Source organism: Rhipicephalus microplus, chromosome 3 (genome assembly GCF_043290135.1).
Source record: "Rhipicephalus microplus isolate Deutch F79 chromosome 3, USDA_Rmic, whole genome shotgun sequence".
In the NCBI taxonomy this organism is placed as follows: Eukaryota; Metazoa; Arthropoda; class Arachnida; order Ixodida; family Ixodidae; genus Rhipicephalus; species Rhipicephalus microplus.
The window spans coordinates 39,837,204-39,862,692 of NC_134702.1; the positions used below are offsets into that span (position 1 = coordinate 39,837,204).

Sequence of the window (25,489 nt, forward strand, 5' to 3'; positions counted from 1 at the left end):
CAGCTAAGTTGAAACAGATCTCTTGTAGAGATGTCTGAAGACTGTATGTCCAGTGTCTCTAGGAAAGGGGCATACAAAGTGGATAATTGATAATCATAGATTTATGAATTGGTGAATACGAGTAGGTCATAGAGTGAAAATGAAACTAAAAACTGGGGCAATTGCACTGGTAAGTAATATGTAATTTTTTTTTTTCTTTTCGGAGTGATCCCTTTGTCTTTATATAGTACGTACTATCAATGTGTCATCGCTGAGCTGTACATCTTTTGTTGCGTTGTCCGCCTACAAATGTATTTATATGCTAGTATTGTGCATCATATGCCAAAGGTACCTTAAGAATGTAATGAAAGTCTACTGGAGCTTTAGTCGAAAGTCAGATGCATGGCAGAGTACTACCGCAATACTGTTACAGATAACAAAATTCACAACGAGTTTGGCAAGTTTCTCTAGGTTTTGTTATTTGTATTAAGCAATGCAACGAAGAAATGCCAGGTGGTTGTGACTTGCGAATTTCGGGGAAAAGGGGGTGGGCTGGCTCCGGGCCCTAATTATATAGCCTTCTAACATTATAAACTTTTTATACGTTGGTACAGTACGGCATAACAATGACTTTCCATGGGCATAAGTATCAAGCTATCGGCGGCAACACCAGACGCATTAGTGCATTCCGCACCCTTTGCCTCACAGATGAACTCCGCTAGTTATCGTCATATATCGAACTCTACTAGTTATAGCCATTTTTAGTGGGCGACTCAAAAACGTTCCTCGCGCGCTTTCTTGCGATGCGCTTCAGTTATTTGTTATTTGACAGTGCGGGACTTTTTTCGAGAATTCTCCAACTTTAAGGTGACCTGCCATCTCCGCAGTTTTTGTCGGCGTTCCGTTTCCCGAATGTTTTGTTCTTCCTGGTAGCGAGCATTTTGCCAAGCCGTGCGCTTTGCTGCTAAGAATTCTCGCTTCATTAAAGTTCGTGCATGTGTCTCTCTTCCTTTGTGTGTCCGCCCAAGGTTTGTAGCGCTTTTCGCAGCTTTATAGATAGTAGATTATACTTCTCAGGACAAAGGGTCAGCGTACATAGCGCTACACCTTTGCACCGTAGACGAAAAAAAAAAAAAAAAACGGAACGTTCGCGAAACGTTTACACTCATGGAGGATTCGCACCTCGTCGAGATGAGAAAGGGCGTAGGGCGCATGCGTTCGCGTGACGTGTACGCTTTGAAGAAATAGTTCTCACTTACGATGCAGGCATAACGGGCATACTCTTTTTTGCTTGCAATTTTTATTATTGCAAGCTCAATTTGAACTGCAAAGTTATTTATTTATGTTTAATGTGGCACTAAATGTTTTCAAATAAAAAAAAGTATGGTGGGGTTACATTGAAAGCGGAGTGATACCCTGCAGAACCTGGTGGCCGCCGTCATCGGGATGATTAGCAGTGCGAATATGGCGGTTGCGAGTACGCAAAATAACGCGGATGGTGTTAAGCCCAAGCACGGGAAAGTTATTTTGTTACTGGAGAACTGCATTTTGCCGCCCGAGAGACTGCTTTCAACACCTTCAAACGCCGACGGATTGGACAGCAACGCCGAAACCGACCTGAGGATACTGGGATGTGAGCTCATTCAAACGTCCGGCAAGCTGCTACGGCTACCTCAGGTGAATACTTCGACCTCGTTTTTGATCGCGCCCGGTGTTCTATCGGCTGGGCTGCGACTCAATGGCTTGACATCGCCTGACACGTTTTGCCCCCCTTCGTCTTCCTCAAAGGTTTAAAATGCAAATATTCGCCACGATCAGTGCTAAGCCTAACGAGCTGCATTGCGACCTTGTGTCGTAAGCGAATCGTAGTTCTTCGCATTTTTTTTTTTTTACTTATGGGGGGAGGTCAGTGCGCCAGATCTGTGGATTGATTCGTTGTCGCCTTCCCTTTGTTAATTTTATCCTTAGAAACCCCTGTTGAGGTGCACGTTGTAGTCTGATGAGCGACGCATACGATTACTTGCATCCCCAGCAAGTTACTTCCTCGAGGACGTTGGCCCCGTGTTTTCCCCGACTACGCAGCAGCCAGGTCCGCTGTTTGCGACGATAATGTCCCGCTGCTCTCTAATCTCAGTGTGATGAGTTCGCGGCTGTTGAAGTATCTTTGAAACTCGCGAATTTTTTTTTTTCCCCTAGCGAGTCTGCCATCATACCCGGAAACGAGAGAGAGAGCTTTCCTGTGTAATAATTTGATAGCTACGTCAGCGTCCTAGATAAACAAGTTCTTCTTTTTCTTTTATAGGTTGCAATGGCGACTGGTCAAGTGCTGTTCCATAGGTTCTATTTTTCCAAGTCTTTCGTCCGTCACAGCATGGAGGTAAGAAACTGCAAAGGGGAAAAAAAAAAGTGCACGAGATTGTTTGCATGAGTACGTCAGTTCCATTAGCATGTCGCTCTAGATTGGTCTACATATCTTCGTGATGCTAAATGGGCATCTTTTATTTCTTATTCAGATTGTGGCCATGGCGTGTATTACGCTAGCATCCAAAATCGAAGAGGCGCCCAGGAGAATAAGGGATGTGGTTAACATCTTCCACCACATCAAGCAAGTCAAGGGAGCAAAGTGAGTGTTCTTGCACGCATATCTACCAATGCAGCTTTGAAAACAGATGTCAGTTTTTGGTACAGTGAGGTGTTTGCTAATTCTATTTATTGGGGAAAAAAATCTAAAAATTCTGGGAAGTTCAAGTAACCTAATTTCAATTGTCAGAAAGTAAATGGTCGGTGTCATTTGAAATGAATTCCCCTGTACGTTAGTGGCAGTGGGGTTTATTAGCATATTGACAACTTTTATCTACTTGTGTGGGGGTGCCACCATGTTGGTTTTTTACACAAATGATTTCCAATTTTGATATGCTGTGGCATTAACGCGATCGAAGTTTCGTGTCGGCGAATGCACCATTACAGCCGTTAAGCATTAACGGCTATGATACATCCCCTTAAATATTTAGTGATTTGGAGTCCAAACAATTTCAATATTGCTCCTTGGATGTTCAATTTCAGGATTGCGTCTTCTTTCACGTTTCCAGGTCGCACACTTTTGACTAATTTCTTGACTCTGAACCTCTTCAGGTTAGAGAGCAGGTTACTGCATAGCATTGAGTGTAACAGGCCTTCCAATTCGTTTTCTTTTGACAATTCATTGTATGCTGAATTTCTGTATTTATGTGGGACACGTTAGTGTGAATAAAACTAAGAACAAGTGATGGCTTGAAAGATAACGAGGAGGTGCGTAAGTAGCTTCTGTAACGTGCTTTCATTTTTTTAATGGTACTTCTTCAAAAAAAATTAAAACCGAGGGACATTTGTTTATCTGTAGTGTCGTACTTTCGTTTTTTACAGAACCATACAGCCGCTGATTCTAGACCAGAATTACATTAACCTCAAGAACCAAGTAATAAAGGCTGAAAGAAGGGTGCTGAAGGAGCTTGGCTTTTGTGTCCACGTCAAGCACCCACACAAGGTGAGGCCGATTTTGGGTGCTTTAATTTTGGATGCTAGTCACTGCATGGGGAGCCACGTGTATTGCTGTTGTGGGGGGCAACAGCCTTACGTTTCAGCCTTCTGAGGGCAGGCGTTCAGTGTAATGTAGATGCGAGCAATATCCGAGACCTTTAATGTCTTTGCATAAAGCCAATGCATTTTTTATTTTTTTATTTTTTTTGAAATCGGATAAATTGTTGATATTAGTACACAGTGTCTTGCGCTACTGTGGGTGTTCACCACAGCCTGATGGTGCAATTAGTTCCCCACGACCTTTGGGAGGTGTTGCATTCTCAGTGAACTTGCATATATTTTACCACAATCACGCACTCAGTGAAGTTGTCTCTTAAAAGCAGTGAAAATGTACATTCCCACATCTTGCCCTGTTTCACACAAAATATGTGGTTCCCTTCAATGTAAGGGTGACAAGGATCTCGCATCCTACTGTTGTTCACATTTTATGGCGTAGTTTAACATAGGTCTCTAGTGTTGGTCTTGGCAGGTGTAGTTTATTTTGTACTAGTAGGCTGAGGCAATGGTTTAAAAATCTTCATCGCATCAAAATCGTCAGTCTGTTATGCCAGCAAGGCAGAATTACGACTGGATGTGCCTGGGGAAGTTTCACGAAAATCGCTGCTCCACGGGAAAACCTTCTTTTTCTGCCTCTGCTTCACTCGTTGAATGACAGGGAGGCCACATGGTCAGGAGAAGCTTTGGCAGGGGTTACTGTTGCAGGGCCTTACTTTAGGAAAATGTGTCATCCTGCGGGTTCAAACGTGAAGGCGCCTGCGAGTTGTGTGAGGATCCCAAAGTGCGAGTTCAGCTTTGCTCGTGTGTGAGGCCGCCATGCTCTTTACATTCTTGCTTTTCATGTATCTTGCTCTGTTCCCACCTTCCTCATGTTTTTCCAAGTTTTCGCCGTGCAGCGGCTTTAAATGAGCATTGAGTCATGTGAGTTGCAGGTATGGAACACTATGCGGAGTTTTCAGATACTACGAGTGCTGAAATAAAAGCCCTGTAGGCTTTATGGAAAACGAAAAAACTGGAGGGGTTGCACGTGGCTTACAAATCCTTGTTTGATGCCACTTGTATCTTCGCCTTTCTACATTTAGAAAGCAAGAAGTGCCATGTTTAGCTACATTTAAGCTTACCTGCTGATGATCTGTGTTCTAAATGGCTGACTCTTTTTGGCAAAGATGTCATTGGTTCAATGCAATTATCCTAAAGTGTGATGTCCTGTAGTAGTGTTTCTGCAGTACTGCTTGTGTGTGGACTTCATGTCTTGTTTTCGGTTGCTACAAAATGCCAAAGAGGAAAAAAAAAACGGGTATAGATCCGAACAGGACTAGCTGTTCATTCTTTCTTTTGTGCATTAATCGTTTCCCACTTGTCCTTCCAAAAGTGTTCATTGTGGAGACGGAAACATGCACATCATTCAGTAATGCTGTGAGCAACATGAAAGATAAATTTGTTCAGCTGTTGTTGTGGCCTTGATTAGCTGGTGGAAGCAAATGTATTGGGGAACACATTAACTTTCAGATTTTACCCCCAGAGAACTGTTTGTTACGTATAAAGTGCAGGTATATTATAGCGACTCTATTTGGGCACGGCCTTGGCCTTGAGTCCGGTCACATTTTTGCCTGACCTTTAGAGCTGCACTGGTATTTTGTTCGTGAACGCCACACTTACATCACTCCAGTTGGTGCACGAGTGATCTCTAGTGATTTGCGAAAAGCAGCTCGAGATGCAAACCTGTTGCTCATTGGCACTGTCGTGAAACAAGTGACATGACTACCTCAAATCTAGAAAACCTCTTTTTAACCATGTTATTACATTGCACTGTAGTATGCAGTGTTCTCAACAGCTGATAGTTATGTAAATCGTATCTGAAAAGCTTTGCCGGGCAGGGCTGCTTTTTCCTCCCATTTTGTATTACTGTTGAAGCCTGTTACACTTTGTGAGGCTCGACTTGCTTTACACATTTAGCCCCCTTTCGTGTTGCTCATTACATGGCTGGTTCTGTTGTATAGATGCAGTTTTCATGTGATTTTAAGTACCGTATTTACTCTCATTATTCTCGCACTTTTTTTTGCCGGAAAACCGATGCAATGTTGGGGGGGGTGCGAGAATTACGCGGGGAAAACTTTTCACGAAAACGTACTGAGTGAAAAAGAAAACGAAGTGGCCGCAAATTGGGATTCTCACAACAGCAACAGACAGCAAGCTTTAAAAGTACTAATTGAAACTTACCTCAATAATAAAAGCAGAGGTTCAACACAAGACAAGATTTATTTGAGACACAAAAAGTGGAAGCAAATAGTCGAGAATTAGAATACCATACGCAAAGCTTGTGGGCGTAGCAATAGCGTTCGTCACTCAACAGGAGTCCTCAAAAGGTAGGCGTAGGACGTCAGTATTGGGCTGACGGCTATTTAACAGAATCGTCCGCAGTTTCCTTCTGAAGAAATAAAGTTTACCACCAATCCCAGTTTTAGGCACACGACAGGCCCAACGGGTCTTGGTGGCTTTTAGCTGCCGTCACCAGTAGCGAACACAAAACTCGTAGACTCCGAAGGGCCTACCGGCGGCCCTGTTGCCGTTGTTCAGCGCATGATCTATCACTTGCAACTTGAAGCAGCCGTGTGGCTTCAGTATCGCTCCATAACATGCCAAGATTACCGACACAACACACAAAACACGCCGCAACGCGCACTGGCCACTTCGGCTTGGATTGTATTGGATTTCCGTGCAATAGTACGCTTAATGCTTAAGAGATGGTGCGCGCTATCATCATCAATGGCTGGAACGAGCGGACGACAATATTGCGGCAGTTTTCGGGGGTGCGATAATTACTCGAGGAATAAAAATCGTATTTTTTCTTGGGCGGTGTGGGGGGTGCAAGAATTATGAGAGTACGAGGATTAAGCGAGTAAATACGGTATTAAGGCCCGTTTGCACCGGCAGCCAGCTTGGTTGAGCTGTATTTGGTAGCAGCCATGAGATCGTCAGGGGGAGGCCTAAGTGTAGGCAAGCATGGTAAATGTTTTGACAGGTTCCGAGAGAAGCCCATATACCCAGGTGAAAAAACATGTGGTCGAAGCCCTCGTCTACGGCTCCGCAGTTGTCTATAACTCGTGTGTTTGGGATGTTTCAGATTATTGTCACGTTATTGCAAGTGTTGGACTGTGAGAAGAATATGAAGTTGATGCAGGCAGCCTGGTAAGCATTGCACATTTTTTCATGCTCTTATTGCCGTTAACGATAAAGCTCTCTTCCTGCTGTTTACACTCTGGGCATGTGTACTAGAAGGCCGTGAAATGTTGAATTCGTGTGGAAATTAAAAAAATAAGAAGTGGGTAGGATTGACATGAAAGCAACCCGTTCCTGAAACGCTGCTGTGCTTCATTGGTGGGTGGGGGGGGGGGGGGGGGAGTCTTCCAGCTGTGTGCATCCTACCACTGTAGGCTTTACGCTTGAGGAAGCATAATGGCCAAATTGCGGGACTCTGTGCATACATTTCACGGCTTTTCAAAGCATACTGAGAAGGTGTTCTGCAAGCGTTCGAGCTCTCACTTTGTGTACGTGTGCTCCCCTCATTGAGATGGCGTCCCTCACTAAGCTAGGTAAGCAAAGTCACGGTAGTAATTGTCAGCTGCCTTTCTTTCGCATTTGTCTCTATGAAGGTTTTGTCTTATAAGTTGCTGTTAATTGCTGATGAGTGTAGCCAAATCATTATGCAAAGCAAATTCTTTTTTTTTTTAATAACCTGGGATGGACTACCTGGGTGACCTGCTCAGTCACTTTTGTTTGGCTGCTACCTATCGTTTTGTTATCAGTGAATCTGATGTAAGCTGCTTGTTGTGCTATCATGTCATGTTGGCACTTCATTGTGACAACCTCAAACCGCACTGAATTGTATGTGGTAGGACCTGTTGAATATATTTTATTGTCTCCTCTTGCTGTGAGAAAAAGTGGACGATGAATAAAATTGTATAACAGCCAGGAAACATGTAGTCTGTGTCTGCGCGTAAGGATTGCATGCTACCCTGTGTTTGTAAGGGTAATGAGGTCTCCTCGCAGCTATTTTTTTTGCGCAAATGAAGTTTGCGAGGTGTTGTGTGCGAGAGAAGAAATAGAAAAATGCATTTGCCAGTTTTTTTTCTGTGTGTTGCATTTGTGTGCCTTCTGTGTTGTTGTGTGCGTGAGCCCTTGTGGTGGTGACTGGCATTAATGGGTTGACTTCTGGGTTTCCACCTAACAGAGCTTAGGTGAGCTGACTGAGGTGGTAAGTAGGTGCAATACACCTGAGAGAGAAAGAGAGCCACCCTGCCAGCAGCGTGCCCAATCCACCTGGGAAGAGAGAATGCCTGGCACGCAACGCGGGTGCTTCCTCCTCTCCCTCGTCGGGCAGGACGCACTTGGCCGGCGGACTGGGTACCTCCCTGCCCCTCGCATTCGGGCCCGCCCCCTGTGCCCGGTGTGCGTTTGTTTGGTGGCCCTTCTGCTCTGACGCCTCCTCGCTTTCTCTGTGATGCTGCTCCCTAGTGGCTCCCCTCCTATCTTTCTTTCCTTTTTTTTTTTTTTTGGTTTTCTCGGGCAGTGCCCTTGTTTTTGAGGGATATGCTAAGGCATCAGCCTATCTTAGATGCGTTTGGCAAGCCTTAGCGAGCCAGCGCTGAGCAAAAAAAATGAAATCGCAACCCTTGCCTTGAAACAGGGTCTAAGGCTTACTGTGCAAGCAAAGAGAACAGATCTTTTGAGGACACCCGACTTATCGGACAGCGGATGTCAATGTTGGTACATGAGGATACGTTTGAGCTTGGCTATAACTGAACATAAACAGTGGTGATGGTCGTTGTTACTGCTACTGTGGTGCAGGGTTTATCGGTTGCCAAGATTGCACATGAGTCAGTGAAGAAGACATGAGTCTCTGTTAAGCTGACAGAGAAGAAAGGTCAAGTTTTTGACAACCACAGCATTGTCTGAGAGTACATACCCTATTTTAGGTTGTAGAGTAGCGGTCACAGAAGCCAAGCCAGCACCTAGTATTGAAAGGAGCTAAGATGCTTAACTAGAGTTTGCTGCTGTGTTTATTTGCTGAAGCTCACTAAGGTAGCAGTGAGAGAGGCTGTGTCACCACCCTTCTTTTTCTTGTGGGTGAGTGCTTGATAAAATTGTAGGTTGACAGTCAGTCACCTGAGCTAAGTTCATAGCTAGTCTTAAAATCTAAGTAAACTCAGGTGCGCTCCTTGGGGTGTTGTTCAGAATTGCTGACTGAGCTATCAGTAAAAAAAATCTCTTTGCTCTTCTCATGGTTAAGTATGATTTCTATAGCTGGCTGTATTGATATAGTTTATATACAGACTGCTGCAACTGAGCTAGACAGAGCTGCTGTTATTTAAAGGAAATTTCAACACGGTCTTGTAAAGAATTGATCGTGAAAAATAAGCTTGTAGACATTATGCACTGCAGCTTGTGAGAATAGCAGAAACAATGCAGTTGTCGAAAATGTGGTACCTTTCATCCCTTTTTTTTTTACTGGAAATGTGGCATATGATAGCCTTCCCTGCTGTGAGCTCTTTTACTACTTTTTTCCATTGTATGGGAAAGCTAATGTTTGAATCACCTTTGAGAAATAATGAAAGTGAAACATAGGCTTAGTTGAAGGTTTGGAACATTTACTAGTAGTTGGGAACAAGGGATTTCAGTTAATTGGTGCTGTGTTAAAATTGGGCCGTGTGTTGATGATCTTGAAGCCATTGATAAACTAGAAGTTATTGGCAATCTGGAATTTAAAATTGTCTTTCATGAAGGGGCTCACTTTTTTTCTTTGCATTGCCGTTTTAAAGTTGAAAATCAAATGCCAGACTTTAACGGAAAGACTTAAAGCCTACTGAGCGGCAAGAAAGCTGTAGCTAAATAAGCACTTACTTTGATCACTGTTTGTATAAAAATATCGGCCTGTTGTTTTCACCACGTGGCCGACTGCATTAACTTGGAGAGGGCTGGTGTTTGCTTAAGGGCTATGAATACTAGGCTAGGAAGCAAATATTTTTCTGCTCAGTATTTCTTGCCGCGGGGCTACTTCCACAATCGATGGTGCTAATGTAATGTAAACTGTGAACATCTCGCACGTTATCCGTGGCTTTTATGTGTGATCATTCCAGTCGTGTAGACTCTGGACGTTTGAGACAACATGGTTGACACATTGTGGTGGTCGCATCAGAGTCGGTACGTATTACGAAGTGTGTGATTGTGCTTAATTGTACCTTGGGGGTATTGCACACTTTTTCCCCCTTTGTGACTATTGTGGTGAAGCCTCTGAGAAAAATGGGGCGCTCACGAAGAGAGGGGCCCGTGCACTGGAGAAGGATTTGTTACTGTGGCGGATTTGGAACTTTCCTGCCCTCCGGAGAGCTTCCCTTGCTCTCAGGGAAGCATTTCTGAGGTGCTTTGCTCCGATGTGCCGTCCAGTGCGCTTTCGCGAACGCCCCATGTTAGCCGTCCCCCCATGCGCTTTTCCTTTTTTGCGTGCTCGCCTGGATGCACGGTGTCGGCCGCGTGCACCGGGACAATGACTGCACGTGAGAAGGCTCCTCGGTCGTGGCTCTCTCCCTTTGCCGCCCATTGATGGCACAAAGGAGCGGGCCACGCATTTGTTTGTGATGCTGCCTGCCTGCTCTTTATTCCTGGTCTTCAACGAGAAGATTGCGTGGTGCTCGGACAGTTCACGGCCAGCGTTGGACCCTACGACAGTTCGCCGACGGCACTGGACTTACGGACTGACTGTGCAGAGAGGCAATCTTCCGCTGTTGTTATGTGTGGGAGCGTCGATATCGCTTCACGCAGACCGCTGCCGCCGACTGTGCTGACAGGGAGAGTCCCCTTCAGGCTCTCCAGGTATGCACACGCTCTCCTATTGTTTTTTTTTTCTTTTTTTTTTTTGAAAGCATGGCAGGTTTCGGAGGGGCTGGTGTGATGTTTGAAGCACCAGTAGAGCTTTCAGGGTGGTGTTGTGATAAGTGGCAGGAACAAACTTTTTTCAGTGTGCCTCCCTACTAAAGACTTTTGGGGGGATTGGTGGATTCAGTGACGCCTTCAACGGAGTCTTCTCTTGGCTCGACCCAACGGACTGACCAACTGCAACTGGACTTGGTGCTCGGACACTCGTGCGTCTCAACTGTAGCGTCGTCGTCCTCCTCTTTTTTGCCCTGCCTTTGGCAGTTTGTGTGTGATGTCATGCTGACTGGAAAGGTGGGTGACCATCTCTGTGGACTCTTTTATCTTGATCCCTGCAGATGCATTAGCATTTCAGCCATTGGCAGATCCATTAGCGTTTGCCCGTTAATGTCCCCGGAAAAGGCTGTTAAGGGTGACACGCAGGCTTGATTTGTTAAAGAACACTTTTGGTCTTTGTTCTCTTTAAACGAAAGTGAGACGCCTCAACACTGGCAGGAGCCCCTTCTCGGTATGCAGTGTCCTTTGCTTGTGTCGTCGCTTGATGTGCCGCAAACTTGTGGCGCTGCCTTTCGATCGCCTGGGCTCATGATTTCTCTCTTGCCTTGTGCAGGAACTACATGAATGACAGCCTGCGCACGGACATCTTCGTCCGTTACAGCCCTGAAACGATAGCATGTGCCTGCATTTACCTCAGTGCTAGGTTGCTACAGGTGAGGAATCTGCTTCCGAGCGGTACTGTTGCACTTCCAGAGGGAGTGCGTAATGTTCAACGTGGCTGTGGCCACTTTTGGTAGAAAGCTCAATAGCATAATTTTTTTTGTGTGCTCCTATTGCAGATTGCCCTTCCCAACCAGCCTCCATGGTATGCAGTCTTCAATGTTCAAGAGGAGGACATCCAGGATACCTGCAGAAGGATTCTGGGCATCTACTGTAGAAAGGTGCGTGTCACCATTATTTTGGAAGCAACTGCATTTAACTTAGATTACTATTCTCAATTTTATGCAGCTGCTAATCGCGCTGCCACAGGCATTTCTCTTGCGCTGCTCTTCAAGCCTTGTACCTTTACATACAAAAGCAGTATCTTTATGCTGGTAACATCAAGTCTTGAATGTGCCTGTTGCATTTTTCTGGTAAAGTGGGTTATTGCGACCATTGATTTTCCCAAGATCATCTCCAGCTTCTCACCCAGAAGGGGGCTCCGGAGCTGTGATTGTTCAGCCAGCGTGGGTAGTAAACAAGTTTGCGCAGTCTTTGTGCTTGCGGCTTTGGACGCATTTGTGGATCTGCTTATTGTTGTTTTGAACAAAAGCACAGACCATTGTGAACTTTGAGCCATTTATAGTTGGTGAGCCTTAGAAAAGTGAAAGTGATAAAGCGTAAGTGATGATCTTTTGCTGAACTTCGTCTTGCGGCAAGGCGAATTCAGGCACCCAAGAAGCCAAGCAGAGCCGAAAGAACGAAAACTAGGCAAATTTGTGTGCTATCTATCATTCCCATGCTGGCTGAAATGCAGTGCATTGCAGCTCCCATAGACACTAGCACCAGAGTTCACTCTAGTAAGTATTGCAGGAAACTGATTATAACTTGGCATGCTTGTTCAACAGACCTCTGTTGATTCAATTTATCAATGAATGCAGTGCCCAGTCCTTGTTACAGCTGTAAACTTGTTTTAATTGTAGAGTTGGTCACCATCACATTTTACAATTTTTGTGTAGTTTGATTATTGAAGAACGAGGTGTAATAAATGAACTGAATGGAGAATGTTGCAGTTCACGAGCTCTTGAATTGCTTTTGCAATAATTTTGCTAGTTGCATCTTTTTTTTATTGCCAGTATCTGAGGCATACATCAGAAACGTAGTCCAGGCACTGCATTTAACATTAAGTTGCAGCATCACATGCATACAAGACATAAGTTATCACAAGTCGTAAAGCTCGAGTGGTTGATTTATAGGTGGTGTTGAGATTACACCTCCCTGGCTGTCCGCAACAATCTGGTTCGAATTGGCTGATGGGATTTGGAAGCATTTGCTGTTATCCGTGCGGGTGTTGAAAGAAGAGTTGCGCAAATGCGCTTTGCAGCATGAGTGATGTCGTCTACTGTGCCAACAGCCCGATGCGGAGGCCCTGGAGAAGAAGGTTGAGGAGCTGAAGAAGGCGCACTTGGAAGCCAAGCTGCGGGCCAAGCTAGCCTCGGGGATCACAACACCCAACCTCGGCAATGGCTCCAGTTTCTCACCCAGCTCCAGGAACAGTAAGGGTCATGCCACTCCTGTCATTGTTTGTCCTAAGTGGCTTGGTTCTACTGAAAATTCAATACAGCTTTTATTCAAAGTTGCTTCCACTTTGCTTGAAACTAAAAAAAAAAGAGAAATGACATTTGCACTTCTTATCTCACTTTTAAAAGATAATGTGTTGGGTCATTACAGATATGCTCATTTTTCCTTTTAGTGTGTGAAACCTACTTTCCTTTCGAAATCACTGTTCGCTTTAAATTCATAATTTACTATTCATACATTGTTAGGAAGCAGCAATTGAAAACCACTTGTTTGTAACATGAAACCACTAGAGGACCCTTCTGCCACCTTGCTAGATTCTGCAGAAGTCGTTTGCAATAAGGCTAGCATTGTTGAGGGCATTATAGCATTGTTCATCTGTCGACCAATACGACTGAGACGGCTTTGCTGCATCACTTGTCATCTCTCGTGGTCATGATGTATCCGAATAGCTGAAGCTGCGGGTATAAGATACCCATAGTGTGGCATCTCGTGATTGACCTGTACCGGTACAACCACATGACACTGCGTCAATCGAGGACAAGATGCTCCACCGACACTGTTACTGCCGTATAACTGAAAGCAGCAAACCCCGGCTGTCTAGATGCCAAATGTACGCCCAACTGTGAGCCAAATTAAGTGAATTTCAGTCATTAGGTTGAAATATCTGCATTTGTTGTGCCTATTGAGTCTCTCCTATGAGCCATAAGTAACGGCATAGTCAAAGTAAATCAGTCAAATACAAAACCAACCAAATTAGGGGTTTATTTTTTTCCTTCAGGCAGCAATTGCAAATTTAGCTCTTTTCATTGACCAAGATTCTGTTGCATTTTCGGTCTTTCACCTAGTAATTTGGCGGATGTGGAGGGTGATTCCCGTCCAACTATGAGCTGGTCACTTGAAGTAAAGGGCGATTGATCGGTTGTCATTTCTGCACATTCGTTGCTTGTTGCTTGTCTGTGTGATTGAACTAGTTCTGATGTTATTTTTGTTCTTTTTTTAAGCAGATTCACCACGACAATCGCCCATACTAGACTCAACGACGAAAAAGAAGGAAGAAGCAAAATCTGCAGTTGAGCGAAGTCCTAGGTATGTGAGGTTTTATTTGGTGCCAATATTATTTGGGGGAAAGATGAACCTGCTGATTAACAATATCTACAAATGCCTACTTGTGCTTCCAGGCTGCATTAAAAATTAGTTGCTATAAAAAAAATCATTTGGTGAAAGCGTCTCCTTATTTTTGTAATGTTCATAGCATGACACATTCAATTGTCATTTTGCAGGGTACTCTGCCACAACATATAAAATTTAAAAAGCTGAAGTTTCTTCAGAGCGAATACAGTGATGCATTACGGGAATTTGCTACATTTGTACAATATTAAACTGCCATAGCCGTACATTTTTTCGGCATGTAACAAGTAAAAATTTTCTTTTGTTGGAATGACTGTGCCTTTAAAAAATGTTCAGATGGTGTGTTGCGTATTTATGTGTGTAAAAGATGGCTGCTCTAAATGATAGAACCATTCCTATCATGCTTGTGAGATGTATTGACATGGTGAGGGTACATTAGATGTCGAACATAATGTTAGCATCTCTTCCTTTGGATTATGTATCGGACATAATGCTGCTTTTTGGCGTGTTCCTTCAAGGTGCTTTGTGAGTGTTTCAGTGTTTCCGCAGAGCAACTCTACAAACCTCATCGAGAAGTCCCAAGGCTCTCTCTGCACTGGTGTCGCAACTGTTTTTGCTCACGGGTTCCCTTGCTCTGGCCTTCCCAGGGTGGACCGCACTGCCTCTAACCACATTCCCGGAACGGGGACCAAACGGAAAGCCAGCCCTTCGTCGCCCTCCTCGTCCCCAGTGCGCAGCCGCAAGGAGAACTCTCGCCAGGGCCACTCCAGCTCGTCGAGCAATGGCAGCAGTCCTCCTTCCTTGGCCGCTCCTACCCGAGGACGCACCCCGCCTCGGAGCTACAAGGATTCTGGCTCGGGGTTGAGCTCTCCCATTAGGTAGGATGCTTCGTTTTGTTGACTCAAGGTGGGCGGGTTCGAATGGCAACGTCTGCCGCGTCAGAGTTGGATCTTTTAAGGGGAGACGCGGCTCTTGAAATTGTGAAAAATCGCAAAAAAGTGGTTTTTGAAAAAATGCAGTACAGTCGAACCCCACTACAACGAAACTGAAGGGGCGCAGAAAACATTTTGTTGAAGCAAAAATTTCGTTGTAGTGAAATGTGAAAAATATAGCCGATCTGAACTAGCAAAACAAAGCAACGTTCATTCTCGAAATTCAAAAAGTGTCCCCTGCTTTGTACTCTATCCCAGTAGCGTCATGACGCGATTCTCACCTGTGCATAGCGAGGCCATGGTGAAACGCTGAAACAATGACTACAACCGCTTTCGTGAACAAACCAAACAGTTGCATTAACATGTTAACACCAGCAGCTGTCCGCTGTCAAACGCTGAGATAGCAGCAGGGTATCATGGAGCAGTGACTTTTGCCTTATTTTATGCCACTCTTATCTATCACTCACAGCTAGCTAATTTTGTTGGTAATGTGGACGAACAGCCGCTCTCATTAGTTGCCACACTGACCAAGCGTGAACAAAATGATAAGCATTGGAATTGGAAAAGGCATCGTTCCACAGATGCACCCAGCAACTGCGCGAATGAAACCATGAAATAAGCAACTGAGCTTCAGCTTCGGATCGTCTGCGGCTATACAGTCGAGCCCGCTTATAACGAACCTTAGTGTGACGCGGCATCCGTTCGCTGTATCCCGAAAATCGTAGTAAATGAAACGCAGCTTTTAAAAAAGTTGAGTAAAAAGCAAACTTTTTTGCCCCGAAAAGTCCGTAATGGAAGAGCAGAAGAGAGAAGGGCGGTCTCGAGTTCATTTAGAACGGCAGGGTGCTCGTTCGCCGAGGCCGTGGCATGAGCTGCATGAGGCACTGGCTCCAAAGTTTCGTCGTTCTTGCAATCTGATTCCTCCAAATCGCTCTCGTCATGTACTTCATTCACAATGCCCCATCCGTGCACGGTTTCGCAGTGTCGGCTTCATCGTCGGCCGTAATTAAGGGGGGACGCGGGTCTTAGAATGGTGAAAAATGGCCAAACAGTTGATTTTGAGAAAATGCGATATTTGAAATTTTTAGACCTATAAGCACGTGTCCTCAAATTGTGAACGCTGAATTCAATCAGTAAATAGATTAAAATTGATTATGAAGTCGCCACAAGAGCCGCAAAACAACCCACGGCAAGTCAAATTCGTTCAAACTTCCCGCGCGCGCCGCCGGCGAGGCAGTTGGCCGATCGCCGCCACCTTGGGCTTGTTTTGAAGCTGATTCCTGTGTGTGCATTTTGCCACCCTTCAAAATGGCGTCGCTTAAACAATACAACTGCCCTCGCCCCTATTCCGGAGCCCCCTTCCGGGCTGCTGATTGGCCGGAGGGCGCGTGCACCATGCGAGCCCCCTGTTCCTCGCTTCCCATTGGCTGATGCGGCCAAAGTTGCCCGCGTTTTTTATATATATATATATATATATATATATATATATATATATATTGTTCGTCAGCCGCCGGTTCCCGTTCGCACACGTTCGTCTGCTTCCCGCACGTGCCTTCTTTTGCTACGCGACCGACGCACCGACTTTCCGTCTTTTGCCGGCATGATTGGAGACGCTCATCTAAAGAAGACACGCCAAGCGTACGGCATGAAACGGAGGCGCTCGTGGAGCGCCCGCCAGAAGAAAGCAGCCGACAACGTGCAGCCGATTTTGCCCGATGCCGCCGAAGCGCCGTATTCCGGCGTCGGCGCGCAGCCACGGCCGCTTGTGTCCGAAGCGGTGCACTCTCCTGTGCCTTGCAGCAGCACCTCATCAAATTGTGTCGTCAGATCGTCATCTTGCACTTCCAGCAGCATCCTAGACCGCATTGACACGGCGTTTTATTCGGCAGACGAGTTAGCTGAATGCGCGAGAAATGCAGCGGGCTTGAAGGCATCACTCGCATCGCAGTGCGCAACGGAACGTAAGTTCCGTGTTACTAGATATTGATCTGGAGGATGGTGGCAAAGAAAACGGGACAGAATTTGTTATTGTTGATCTGGCGGCGATACGCTCGTTATTTGGACTTGTCGCGTGCCCAGAATGCGGTGAAAGAAGCATCACTATTTCAAAGGCCAAGAAACAGTACGGGCTGTGTTCGAAGCTCATAGTCACGTGCGGCAGTTGTGACTTTCGCGAAGAGCGTTTTTCGTCCCGACGTATAGCCGACGAGACCGTCGCCAAAATAAGGCCATTTGAAGTTAATATGCGTGCCATGAAGGCCGTCAACAGTATCGGCAAGGGGGCAACGGCTCTGTCGGACGTCTTCGCCAGGATGAACATTTCACATCGAGGGCTTCACCACAAGAGTTACCAAAGCCACATGAATATAATAAAAGAAGCCTGCTATGCGACCGTTGCCGAATGCGAAGCGGCGGGCGTTGCTCGCGTCAAGGAGCTCTATGCAGAGTTCGGCAACGCGCCCGGAAACGTTGACGTCATTTATGACGGCACCTGGCTTACACGTGGACATAGCTCGCATATATGTGTTGGCTGCATTGTTGATATGTATAGTGGCCTCGTGATGGACCATATCGTGCTATCGAACTTTTGCCTGGCTTGCACCACAGGACCCAAGGAAGGAGAAGCAGGACATTCTGCCTGGCTCATTCAGCATGCCCCTCTGTGCCAGAAGAATGTTGATTGTAATGCTGGACTTACAGAAGTGGAGGCAGCACTACGCTTGTTTGAGTGGTCACTTGAAAAGCACAAGCTTCGTTATACGACACTGCTGTCGGACGGTGACAGCAGGACATCCCATGCACTCACAGAAAAAGAGGTGTACGGCTTCATGAAGGTGGCCAAAAAGGATTGCATAAATCATGTACACAAGCGTATGGGAGCTGCCTTACTTACCCTTGTAGAGAAAAAAAAAAAAGCTCCAGGTGGCTCACTTGGTGGAAAGGGCAGACTTACGCAACAAAAAATAAAGGAGATCACCTCATACTATGGCTACGCATTGAAAAGCCACAGGAACGATGTTCCAGGTATGCAGAAGGCTGTTCTAGCAACTTTGAACCACATGTCTTCAACTGACGAGGCACCAAAGCATGACCTTTGCCCTGAAGGCCCTGAATCCTGGTGCAAATTTCAGAGAGCTCTTGCGAAAAATAAGAAGCCGCCACCACACAAGGACAGCCTGCCTGATTTCGTAACTGAGGCATTGGAGCCTGTGTTTAGAAGGCTGAGCGACAATGCCCTCTTGGAAAGGTGCAGCGATGGGATCACCCAGAATCCAAGTAAGAGCCTGCACGCTATGATTTGGCAGCAGGCCCCCAAAACTCAGCATGCATCCTTGCGGAGCATTGAAAGGGCAGTTGCCGAAGCCATCAACCGCTTCAACCAAGGCACAACCAAGAGCAACGTGGAAATTGCCGAGAAGCTGGGCTACAGCGCTGGCAATAACTTGGTGCGTCGCAGCCTTGAGAAGGACAAGGGCAGGCTGCAAAAATCACGAAGAGAGCATCTCGACAGCAGTTCAATAAAGGAAAGACTGTCAAAGCGTCACAAGCCAGCAGGGGACTCTGCTTACAGCCCTGGTCCGCTGTAAACAGTCACGATAGCAAATAGTGAGAATTTTTGCAAAAATAAATATTCTTGGTTTTAGACCTAAACATTGTGTAAATCTAGTGTCTTATCCAAGGACAACATTATTACATGATTTTTTTTGTGTTCCTTTCACTTGCAAGGCACTGGAATGACCACAAAGTAAAAAAATAATTCTCATGCTGAGTCAATGACTATCTTATAGTTCTAGAACAAGCTGTGAGCAGTACCGTATTTACTCGATTCTACCGCACCCTCGATTGTAACGCGCACTTGATTTCCGTGACGAAAAAAAAAGTAAGACAGCGATTACAACGCGCACCCATTTTTCTCGCTGGCCCGCACGATCACACCACTAGAAAAAACAACTCCTTTCGGGAGCGTCTTCCATTTAAATATGAGGTACGGAGGAAGCTTGTGCTCATCAGACGTGTAACAGAGCATTGCCGTCACTGTAGTTTTACCGTGGGCCGATGTTAGCACGCGAACTTGCTTCGCCCCCTTCTTCTCGACGTTTGTGGTGCCAGGCATTTTGAAGTAAAGAGGCGTCTGATCGGCATTCCCAATTTGCCCAAGCAGGTAGCCATTGTTGTGCCGCAAGTTTAGGGCGAACCTGTGAAAACTGTGAAGCTTTTCATTGTACTCCTCCGCAAAACTTTTTGCATACGCCTGTTCACCTTCGGAGGGAAAAGCCTTTCCTCTTCATAAAGTTAGTCAGCCAGCACCTGCTCGCTTTAAACTGGCTCCGCATTAAACCTTTTTCAAAAGCTTACGGCATAGCCCGCACTTGGAGCAGTTCTGTCATCACGGGCCGCTGTGCCGCTCGCTGCTCAAGCACATACTCGGCGAGCAGCTCTTCAATTTGCGGAAACCGGCCCTACTGTGGTCCACTGAAGCCTTTGCGTGAAGCTTTGCTGTCGACAATCTACTGCTTTTGTTTCCGCCAGTACCGCACGTACGTTTCGGGAACGGCCGACGCACCTTGCTGATGCCCGTAGGGGGCGCCATTTTGGAAATGCTGATGGCAATAGAATGATCGTATTCATTTTTTTTCGTACTCGATTCTAACGCGCATGCGATTTATGAACTCGCTTAACCGGAAAGACGGTGCACGTTAGATTCGAGTAATTACGGTATTCTGGGTGGGTACAGTGAAATATAGCATGGCCATTTATCCTATAATATAGAGCTACAGAATGATGTCATTAATATCGCTGTAGCTTCACTTTAGCAAAAGTTAAAGTTGCTAGAAACTTCAAACGCGCTTTTCTCAGTTCGATGTTTTTGCACATTGCACTCGGCCTTACGGGGATTTTTTCTATGTTAAACTTGAGTGAATGCGACAAAGCTGGTATCATTTTATTCGTTTTTACATGCATGATTTAGGGGGTGATGCTATTTCTATTTCTCTAGCATCACTTCAAAAATTACCATTGAAGATTTTAGTTAGAGAAATTTATTGTAATAAAGTGACCATAAGTGTTCGTCCATTTTCTTGCTTATAAAATGCCTTCAAGTGGATAAAAATAGCATCACCCCCTACTGCAAGTCTCCAGCATTGGGATTATGCATTCACTTTTTGGATTTAGCAAAAATAAATTGCCAAGAAGTCCCGTAAGAAGTATGCAATTAATTAAGATTCAGACCTTTATATTTTTTAAACCACTTGAAATATTAAGAAACAAATTAGAGATTTGAGATCAGCATGAAAAACTAGTTTAGGTAGTGACAAAAACATCGTCGAACAACAAAACGTCGAAAGTGTGACCGCTTGGCTTGAGCGTAATCCGCGTGTTAGGTGCCGCGTTGCGGAGCGCTTGCTCGTAGCTGTTGACCACCTGGCAGCCAACTTGCCGCTTCGGGCGTCCCGGTATTCAGCTGTGGAGATGGTGAATATTTCGTGAGCGGCGGTGACGACTACATGCGCACGAAACTGTTTTCGTGAGGCCGACTTCGTCGACGTGGGGCCTGATGCCGAGCCTGAAGGTTCTGAATTGCGACGACGATTTGTGGCAGCGCGTCGTCGATTCAGACCTGGGAGAGCGGGTGGGGCATCCGTTGCGATAGTTTAATTACGGCTGATGATGATGCCGACACTGCGGAACCGTGCACGGATTGGGGCATTGTGAATGAAGCACGTGGCGAGAGCGATTTGGAGGAATCGGATTGCGAGAACGACGAAACTTTGGAGCCAGTGCCTCATGCAGCTTATGCCACGGGCCTCGGCGAACGAGCACCCTTCCGTTTTGAATGAACTCCAGACCGCCCTTATCGCTTCTGCTCTTCAAAACACTGTATCACGAACTTTTTGGGTCAAAAAAAAGTTTGTGTTTTCACTGGCAGCTTTTTTTTTTTTTAAGCTGTGTTTCATTTACTACGAACTTCGGGATGCAGTGAACGGATGCCGCGTCATGCTCAGGTTCGTTTTATGCGGGCTCGACTGTACCAGGCAACATTTAAGGTTTTTTGCAAGCATAAGCATTGAAATAAGGTTTTGTACAACTGAATATCTTTAGCTTTCTCGGTTCTTTGCTTGTACAGCTTAACCCCTTTATAAGAGGCATGTCTCTGGGCAGCAATTCTTGTATTTTATGAGATGTCTCTTATAAGCAAAGTACCTCATATTCATTTTCTTATCAACATGTATTTTACTCTAGGAACACTGGTGTCTCTTATACCCATTTGTATTGTCTCTTATAAGGAGGTTTGTTCAACTGTAGTGTTTCTTACAGTCCTTTGATAAACTTATCGATGGTGTTCACATGGTGTGCCAGGGAAACTGATTTCTTCTGTGAATACCGCATTACCAGCAGTTAATTACCTGGCTGGAAACTGTATTTGCCATCTTGAAATTTTATAAACTTTTTTTTTTTTTTCATAAATGACACCGAATAACCGTTGTTACATCAGTCTTTATTGTGTATATAGCACATGTGAATCGGCGCAATATGAATGAAGTAAGTACTGCTTGTTAGTGTAAGCGATGCACACTGTACAGTTGAACCAATGCATAAACAATAATTATTAAATTATCTTAATTTACTAGTGCTAGCGCTATTCAAAGACGTCTGGCATGCCAGTCTGCATTATGGGCAGTAAGAATGTCGCAAAATTATGCTGCACCAAATTCAGCAAAATTATGCTGAATTTCGCAAAATTATGCTGCACCAGTTGTAAAAAACTCTGCAGTTGTAAAAAAATCTCATTAGCTGCATGTGATTCATGCTGTGCAGGTCCAAGCTTGAAGATGGACGGTCCAAAGACAGTTCCAACTCAAAGCGACACAGTTCTCACAAGCGAAAACGCAACGCCTCGTCGCGTTCTCGCAGCCGGTCCCCATCACATAGGCATGGCAGCAAGAAGAGCTCATCTAGCAGCCACCGATCGTCGCGGCACAAGTCATCACCTAGCCACAGCGAACACAATCACCGGCGTCACCGCTCTTCGTCAAAAAAGGAGCGCTCCAGGGAAGGCCGGAACCATCGTACAGCCATAACAGCCCGGAGGTGAAAGGTAAAGTGGTCCCTTGGCCAAGTTTTTCATGGGATACCGCTGTATTACAATATAGCCTGATTGTCAAAGCGCCACAGTTCCGACAAAGACTCCTGTAGACCTGAATTGCAGGCTCTGCTTAGAGCGAAAAGCGAAGTAGCAAAAGTTGAAAGTTTCGAAGTGTGGTGAGGAGCAATTCACTTCAAACATCACATTGAGCTGATGCACCAATGCTGCTGCGTGGTTCCACTAAAGACTCGTGCATGGTTGTTACAAGTCGGGGATATTGCAGTGTGTGGTTCATAGTATTTGAGCATTTTTATTCAAACAAGTGTGTGTTGATAGAAAAAATTCGGCACTGCTATTGTTGCAACTGTTAAGTTGCTACCGTGGTGTGGAGGCAGGCCCACTCCCGCCCACATACCGTGGGATTGTCGGAAAAGGCCAACCGAAATTAACTCGCCGCAAATAGCCGGCAAAATTTCCGCAAGGGAGCAGTGGGAGACATTGCTCACCAGCGAGGATCTGGGAGTGCAACTAGCGCTCCTCGACCAGGCGTAGCGGGCCGCTAAAGCCAGTGGAGCCCTGGAATAGGGGCGCCACCCACATGCTTTCCGTATCTAGTTTTTTCCTTGTTTCCTTTTCAAATAAACGTTTGGATATGTATAGCTGTGAAGAGAAGTGTGACCAAATGTCATTGTAGTGTAGTGCTTGCCGTAAATTAACTCCGCTTTTTTTTTTCCTTCCATCTAGGAGGCCTCTGTGAAAGGCGCTTCATCTGTACATAACATCGCAGCAAAAAAGAGGAATCAGCCTGCATGATGTATGAAAGAGAATGAATGTGTGTGTGTGTGTGTACATAATATGTATAGAAAAAAAATGTACAAAGAAATGAACAGCATTTTCTTACAACAACAGTCTTCACTGTTTATTCCTTGCGCGAAGAAAAACACTAAGCCTGCTGTGCAAAAGGCACTGAACAGGCACAGCGGAAGCTGGAAGGCCAGCCTTTCCAGATGCTTTTTTTAACGATTTTGGGAAAAATACAAGTACACTTGCATGGCACCCACTACATCACAAGTCGTAATTTTCTTGAAATGGGAAAGCCTGCACTAGTACTCCATTTGTATTTATTCTTTGGAGAAGCGTGGTACCACTGCTACATTTGTAGGCCATTAGGTGCCCTTTATTCATGCCGCCGCTGATGACAATGTCCGAGCTTTAGTTTTTCTTATTTTGCATTGGAGATTATGGCCATTGCTGATGGCGGACAACTACTGCATCAAAATTGTTTTTGTTGCGATTTTGTTAACTGTTTTTATCGTAAAAAAAAATTCATTTTAACCCTGTGCGATACGCATTAGATCGGTTGTGTATACACTCAAATCATTATATAACAAACCCGAATATAACGAAGTGAATGGGTTACAATAACCTGTTAAAAGTACACCTTTATAACGAATTTTTGGATTTAAATAAACTTATTTTCGTGCAAGATGAAACTTTGTTATAGTGAGGTTTGAGAGTATATGCCAGAAATTTACATATGCCAAGGTACTGGAGACCAAATTTTAAGTGTGACTAACGAAAGTTTAAATATAAAATGGGATTTAACTTTTCAGTCAGTCATGTCATGGTTGGCAGTGGCGGCTGCATTTCCGATGGAGGCGGAAATGTTGTAGGCCCGTGTGCTCAGATTTGGGTGCACGTTAAAGAACCCCAGGTGGTCAAAATTTCCGGAGCCCTCCACTACGGCGTCTCTCATAATCATATCGTGGTTTTGGGACGTTAAACCCTACAAATCAATCAATCAGTCATGTCATGGTTCTTTATAAATTGAATTCCATGGCCAACTCAAGGTTCTACTCTTTATTGATAAAAGTTTTTTTTAAGTTTTCTGTTCGCATTGCTAAGGCTGTTCCATGCTTTTACTTTGAGTTTAGTTTCAATTTCATTAATTTACTGAAGCAAAGGGTACTCTTGTATTGAGAAAGCCGAAGAAACTGCTCTTAGATGTCGGCATAATTGGAGATGATGCTATTTGGCTACTGACAAAAAAAAAAACTAAACAGGAGCACTCGTGCAATCAATTCAATTAAGTTTCGTCCTAATTCTACATCGCTGCAAGGACAAGATGCTGTTAGCGATAATGGCTACCCTTTAATTGATGTGAAGCTGCTTTAAATGTGCGTACGAGTGATTACGAGTGCAGAAGAACCAAAGCTCTCTCGGAGACCATGGATCGTGTTCCTTGGGCAGGAAATCCGCAGAACCACCACCTTTTGAACAGAGTACACATTCTCAATATTGTTTGACATATCACCAGGAAACTAAAAAGTGGAAAGCAACTCTGTGCAATGACTAAAGCTGTGGGAATAGCAAAATTTCTGGCCCCAAGCAAATTTGAATATCGTAGTTCAAAGTTACGGTGCGAATCGAATAGCAAACACTATAAAAAAATGTCTGAAATTTCAAATACTATTTGCACACCATTAGTAATGATTATTTCACTGGTTGCTATTATTTAAATTGTTTAGCACAGTTGTGAACAAAAACACTTTTATTTCTAACTCAGTATCTGAAATAATTTGTTACATTAAAATAACTTGAAAATATGCCAATTTTTTTCCACAATAAATTAAAACACTAGTATAAAACTACTGAGCTGGACTGGTGTATGTAGTGGATTAAATTTTTTGTGGTTTTGTTTTAAATAAGTGGCCCAAGGTAATTTCTTAAAAATTTGTCTGCACCTAAAATACAATTCTAGTTCCATCACAAGGAGAGACGCCAAAAAATACAGTGTACCAATACACTGTAATAAAACAAAGCAAATCCACATGCTTTATATATGGTGGCTCCCCAAAAAATGGGTGGTCTTGAAGAGACCACCCATTTCCAAGATGTGCAAGAGGTACAACCAGCATAATAACCAAAACACAGCGAGTTCACTGTGGGCCACCATACTAACTTCTAGGGACTTTAGCCATACTTCGAGTCGCTGTATATTCTACCTTTAGGTAGCTAAGTAGCACGTTTGCTTTCCAATGCCGGTAGCAGTTGCAGTCCTCCTAGAATCCAAGTGACCGTCGTGCGCTATGTGGCTCTTGAGATTCAAACTGGTGCTTTTATTTGCTTTAGATTCATGTCTTTAAGCTTTGACAGCAAAATATTTGAGTGGATGCTGCACCATTTTCGAAAAACATACTGGAAATTAAGGGGGGAGGTGGCTTTGAAAAAAAACTTTTTTATTTGTTGACCTACAGCAATGAAATTTGGCATGCATACTCATAAGTGTCTAGAATAGGGAAATATGCAGTTTCATCATGATAGCTTCAGTAGTTCTCAAGTTACATAATGCTACACAATCCAATTACATGGTCTGCTCGTGGAAAGCCTAGCGCTGCAACAAAACATGCCAGGAAGCTGCGAATGATGTTGATATTTACTCAAAAGAAAGCTACAGGGCATGACACTCTCGGAATTTTTTAGTAAGTTCTCGTTTTTTTTTTTTTAGAGATCATCATGGCTGCTGACACACATTGTCAGAAACAATGGCACGGACAAATCATCGTCTAGAAAAATAACAGGGCCA

The 25,489-nt window shown here is 44.7% G+C and overlaps 1 protein-coding gene across 2 annotated transcripts; it reads left to right on the top strand.

Moving 5' to 3' along the window:
• The first annotated feature begins 1,399 nt into the window (after positions 1 to 1,399).
• LOC119176342 (cyclin-L1) lies at positions 1,400 to 22,809 on the top strand. 2 transcript variants are annotated; one of them, XM_037427576.2, is made up of 12 exons: positions 1,400 to 1,656; positions 2,282 to 2,356; positions 2,493 to 2,602; positions 3,382 to 3,502; positions 6,677 to 6,741; positions 11,093 to 11,192; positions 11,319 to 11,420; positions 12,593 to 12,734; positions 13,761 to 13,845; positions 14,535 to 14,765; positions 21,636 to 21,915; positions 22,648 to 22,809. In XM_037427576.2, exons 1-11 carry the CDS (start codon positions 1,426 to 1,428, stop codon positions 21,910 to 21,912), a joined length of 1,539 nt encoding a protein of 512 aa, XP_037283473.1. In that variant the 5' UTR covers positions 1,400 to 1,425; the 3' UTR covers positions 21,913 to 21,915; positions 22,648 to 22,809. The 2 variants fall into 2 exon arrangements, with proteins under 2 accessions (XP_037283473.1, XP_037283481.1); XM_037427584.2 differs by having other exon boundaries at positions 13,764 to 13,845.
• Positions 22,810 to 25,489: the final 2,680 nt, after the last annotated feature.

Bases quoted from the DNA above. Each gene is read 5' to 3' on its own strand.
- LOC119176342 (XM_037427576.2), top strand. From the start codon at position 1,426: ATGATTAGCAGTGCGAATATGGCGGTTGCGAGTACGCAAAATAACGCG. The intron at 11,193-11,318 runs GTGAGGAATCTG...CTCCTATTGCAG, and splicing joins TCAGTGCTAGGTTGCTACAG to ATTGCCCTTCCCAACCAGCC. The intron at 13,846-14,534 runs GTATGTGAGGTT...TGGCCTTCCCAG, and splicing joins GCAGTTGAGCGAAGTCCTAG to GGTGGACCGCACTGCCTCTA.